The following is a 5000-nucleotide window of genomic DNA, read 5'->3' as shown; positions in this document are numbered from 1 at the left end:
ATAGTCCCATTCCCATCCAATTACACTGTCATCCCCTCCATGCACTCGTTCTCATTACAAGCAAGTTGCAGTAAGAGAATGGAGAAGGAGTGGGTGGATTTTAGTGAACGGTGCTAGAATGGTTAACTCCACCCCTCCTCCCCCTCCTCCTTCCTGTTTGCTCTCGGCTGCCCAGTCTCATGCTATTGCATTTCACGTCAGAGTGCAGCTGCAGCCAATCAGATTCTCCAGGCTGCCGCTTGACTCCGCCCCTCCTTCTGGCCTCATAAATAGCACCGCTCATTCTGTCTGCGCGTGTGTTCAGTGTGCTGCTGCGGGGCTCGAGAGGCAGAGCACAGTCAGTGCCGCTGACAAACGCACACAGACGTTGTGAGAGGATCTGCACATCCATAAATCGCATTTCCTCTCTTGGGCGCATCCTTGTTGTTGTGTTTCCTGCATCCGGACTTTAAGATGGGATGCACCCCTGGACACTTCACCTGCCAGCCGCAGACAACAACAGCCCCGACCCTTGAGGGACAGTCACAAGAAGGAGGACCGAAAGTCCCAGAGGTCCTTTCCTCCCTAGAGAGGCTCTCGCAAGCCACTGGCGGGATGGAGAAGTCGTGGTACCGGTGCATCTTTCCCTTCGGGATCATCTCGTTGGTGATTGGAGTTGCCGGGACCGGGGTGACGTACACGTACAACGATCTCCCGCAGACCAAGGTGGTGTCCGTGTTCCTGCTGATCGCGGGACTCATCCTGGTGCTGATGGCGACCGCTTGCTGGACGGCCCATAAGAAGAAGCGTAGGAAAAAGAAGGAAGGGGGTTCCTTCAGCTCTGAACAGTGTCCCCTGTGAGAGCATCCGACAACAGTGACGGGGGAACATAGACCTTTCTTTTTATTTTTAACAAGATTCTTGTCCGCTCAGGTGGCCGAGGACAAGGCCCTCTCAGAGTATCCCACGGAAAACGGCGGAGGCATGAAGGTTCACCGGAGTTTACCGTCGCTCGGCAGGTCTCTGGTATCAAAACAACCCTGGAAGAGGACGCACATCCCCACACACACACACACACAGGACACTTAACACTAACTGCGTGCCATTCCTGGAGCCACTGCTGCCGTCAACGCCACCGTCAGTCCCTCGCATTCCTGTGACGAGTGGAGAAGTGGGCCAGCGGTGGCAACCGGACACCGCGTCGAAAGAGGAGTTCACCTCCGTCACCGTCGCACGTCATTCGCCCGTCCAGTGACACCGTAGCAATGTGTAAGCTTTTTCACCGAGTGGAACTTGAACCTGCGTCTGCTGCCTAGAACGGGCAGCTGCGGATAAGGATAGGAAGAGAACGCGGACCGGAGAGGTCGAGAATGCGTCCGTCCGTCTGCGTGTGTGTGTGTGTGGAATATGTGTGCAGGATGGACTACTAGAGAGACAAGACACCTGCTCTGCCTCTTTTGCTGTCAGCCCTCTGTCAATCGTAGCCGCTAATGATTTAGGACAAGGGTGCAGCAATTGATATAAAGGACACTAAGATCCCAGATTGATTTGTTGGGATTTTTACACGGTGTACAATGTGTTGAAGGAATTTTGCATTGGATTGTGTATGTGTGTGTGTGTGATTCTATCTGGCTAATTCAGGACTCTTCATGGACCTCATATAGTTGGTATTCGGAAAAACAACCGCAGAGGGATTTTATAACGACACGGTTCAGAGAAAGGCAAGCAAGCCTAAGGCCCTTTTTTTTCCTGAGATAGCCGGAATAGAAAGTTAATTTCCTGTCAGACAGATGAGCAGGATTACTAGGGGGGGGGGGGGGGAAGGGTACACGAAAAGTGTGTGTAAAGTTTTTGTTCTTGTTCCAGTGCCTTGAGCAAGCGTTAGAACTAGCATGGTACAGTACCTTAGCTCTGTTTCACCCCTTGGTCTCTATTTTCCTCTTCCAGTGCCAGCTTTAAAACTCAAACTCAGCTATTTTATCATGTTCTCCTCACTCCCTAAAACAACACGCATAAATATGCTGTCACCTTGACCTGGTCAGAGCCCACAAAGGCTGGAGCTTACATCCGTTTTCACAATGGGAATACCGCTTATACACTGCCTCAATCCTTTGGCACATTGCTGGTAACAGATAATGAATTAAAAAGGATTATTCTATTCACCCTCATGTCCTTCTTTTGTATGTGGAAGCCAAAAGAAGATATTTTGAAACTCAGTGGGGTCCAAAACAACTAAGAACAAAACAAAAAGCTGACACATTTCTCAAAATATCTTCTTTTATGGTCCACAGCAGATGGAAAGTACTTGAGGGTGAGTAAACGATGACAGAATTTTTTTCCTTTTTGGAAAGTCTTGACCCTTCAGAAGTCCTATAAATCATGGGGAAACTCTGTGTGAAGAATAACATTTGGAGACGGACAGAAATCCATACCAATTCAGAGGTTAATACCCTTTTCCATTCTCGGAAAGCGCATCGATTGAGATGTTTTGACCACGTCGAGGAGTTTTTGAGAGAAAAATACGTTGAGAAAGAGATACATTGGAAAAAGGCAGTCAGCACATTTCAGACTTGTTTGAGCCCAGAGGGAGATTTGATCACTCTTTCATAGCTCAGGAGATTTAATGAATTCCTCGCTCGTGTTGAAGTGTCAACCTTGGAGAAATAAAAGCTTTAGAGAAATAAAAATAGAGACGCAAATTGAGACAATTGTTCTCATACAGCTAAAATTAAACAGGATATCTGAACTGACTTGTTCTTGCATGACTAGTGTTTATATTGTGAGCTCTGACTTTTAATGGCGAATCCGAGCACAGTTTGAGACAACACGTTTTTTTCTTTCTCCATTTGCCCTAATCTCATCGCTAAAGACATTTTGAGATGCAAACGAGATCGAAATAGAATGTGAGTTTGAGGCTAAGCTTATTGTTAACTAGAAACATACGTTTTGCATGCAACTCAGCGGTTGCACTTGGGGCACGTCCAGATGGGATTGATTTTTAACAGTGACGTCCGACCACATGGCTAGGGATAAACGCAGTGCCTTTTTGTTGACCGATGTACGTGCTTTAAAGCTGCCTTTGCCTCCTTTAGCTGTGGTTTTTGTCCCTTTACAAAAATATATTGCCGCCTTGTGTTTTTCTACAGCGTGCTAAAAGCAGCCAAAGGAGTTTCCGACCGCATTTTAAACACTGTTCACAATGCCCTTAACCACAGCACGGGAAAAAGCTGACTAGAATCAGGGATGAAGTTGGTGTTTAAGTGGGAAAAGGACTAGATGAGATCTCTTGGGATATCTGTGACTGACCCTAATGGAGCGTCTGATTGTATCATGGAAAGCCAGTAATCCAAGATAGCTGTTTACATGATCAACTCAAGATCACCCCACCCTTAAAAAAAAAAGAAATTCAATATGTTTTTTTGCTTTGTTTTTCTAGAAAAATCATCCTTAAAACATAATTTTGCAGAAGCGCTGTTACAAGTTTCGGTGAAGGTTGTGTTTTGATATATACTCAAACGTAAAATGTTCTTTTTTTTTTAATAATACAGATATTTGGCCTCCCTATGTGATCGTTTCCATGCATATCTGGAAGTAGTTGTTTGCATGATTTACTCCAGTTTTCAGCCCTTTTACAAGAGCTGGGAAGGAGGGAGTAAACACATTTACAGAGTTGTGCAATTTCATGGAAGAGACGTGTGCAGAATGTCATGGCTATGTGTGGAATGCACAATCAAACATATTGGGACCATATAGTAAGCATATAGCTTTGTTCATTGACTTAGACAGTCTTCTGTTGTACTTATATCCACATCTGTACCCCCAATGTACTGTTTCTCAAAAGCATCGTGAGTTAAGTTGATCATTGGTGGCAATTGTTCTTACGAGAAACACAACCCTGTCCATGCGGTTTTGTTCTTGAAACTTGCTCTTGTTTCATGTTGAAAGTGGCAAAGTTGTTGTGAATGAGTCGAGTCGTGAATGAATAACTTGTTCTAATGTTTCATATTTTTTGGAATGAGAAAGAGTAAATCTACCTCTCTTGTTCTGAGAGCGTGTTTTCGCCACCCTTGCATTCTCCAGAATGCTTTTTCTCTTAAGCTGGAGGCAACAAATGCCAAAATCTGTATTCTGTGTCAAACTATGTGATGTAAATATTAGTTATTTATATTTTTACATTTATATTCATATTAAAAAAAAAAGACTTTTGAGAAATTCTATTAAAGAACTGTTATGTGAAATAGTTTATCACCGTGTCATTTTACTTTGTCGTTGCTTGTGGTGTCTTGTAGCTAAAAGTAAAAGTAGCACACTCTTAAAAATAAAGGTTCCTTATTGGAATGAAGAACCTTAAAGAACCTTAAATGAATCTTTCTATCCCTCAAAAGGTTCTTTATTAGAGAAAAAAGTCTGTTAGATTATAGATACTATCTATCTATCTATCCATCTATCCATCCATCCATCCATCCATCCATTTATCCATCCAATCATTCTATCTATCGTACTAACGTTCTATCGTTCTATCCATCTATCCATCCAATCGTTCTATCTATCCATCCATCCATCCATCCAATCGTTCTATCTATCGTACTATCGTTCTATCGTTCTATCCATCCATCCATCCAATCGTTCTATCTATCGTACTATCGTTGTATCGTTCTATCCATCCATCCATCCAATCGTTCTATCTATCCATCCATCCATCCATCCATCCATCCAATCGTTCTATCTATCCATCCATCCATCCATCCAATCGTTCTATCTATCGTACTATCGTTCTATCGTTCTATCCATCCATCCATCCAATCGTTCTATCTATCGTACTATCGTTGTATCGTTCTATCCATCCATCCATCCAATCGTTCTATCTATCCATCCATCCATCCATCCAATCGTTCTATCTATCTATCTATCTATCTATCTATCTATCTATCTATCTATCTATCCATCCATCCATCCATCCATCCATCCAATCGTTCTATCTATCGTACTATCGTTCTATCTATCCATCTATCCATCATCCA

At 43.5% G+C, this 5000-nt stretch overlaps 1 protein-coding gene across 1 annotated transcript; it reads left to right on the top strand.

Moving 5' to 3' along the window:
• Positions 1-298: 298 nt before the first annotated feature.
• On the top strand, positions 299-4224 carry LOC148981972 (transmembrane protein 100). Its single transcript, XM_089128200.1, has one exon. The coding sequence runs from the start codon at positions 454-456 to the stop codon at positions 838-840; it is 387 nt and encodes a 128-aa protein (XP_088984326.1). The 5' UTR covers positions 299-453; the 3' UTR covers positions 841-4224.
• The last annotated feature ends 776 nt before the right edge of the window (positions 4225-5000 follow it).

This window comes from Pimephales promelas, chromosome 3, assembly GCF_988280905.1.
Source record: "Pimephales promelas chromosome 3, fPimPro1.hap1.1, whole genome shotgun sequence".
Taxonomy (NCBI): Eukaryota; Metazoa; Chordata; class Actinopteri; order Cypriniformes; family Leuciscidae; genus Pimephales; species Pimephales promelas.
This window is presented reverse-complemented; position numbering and strand designations above follow the sequence as displayed.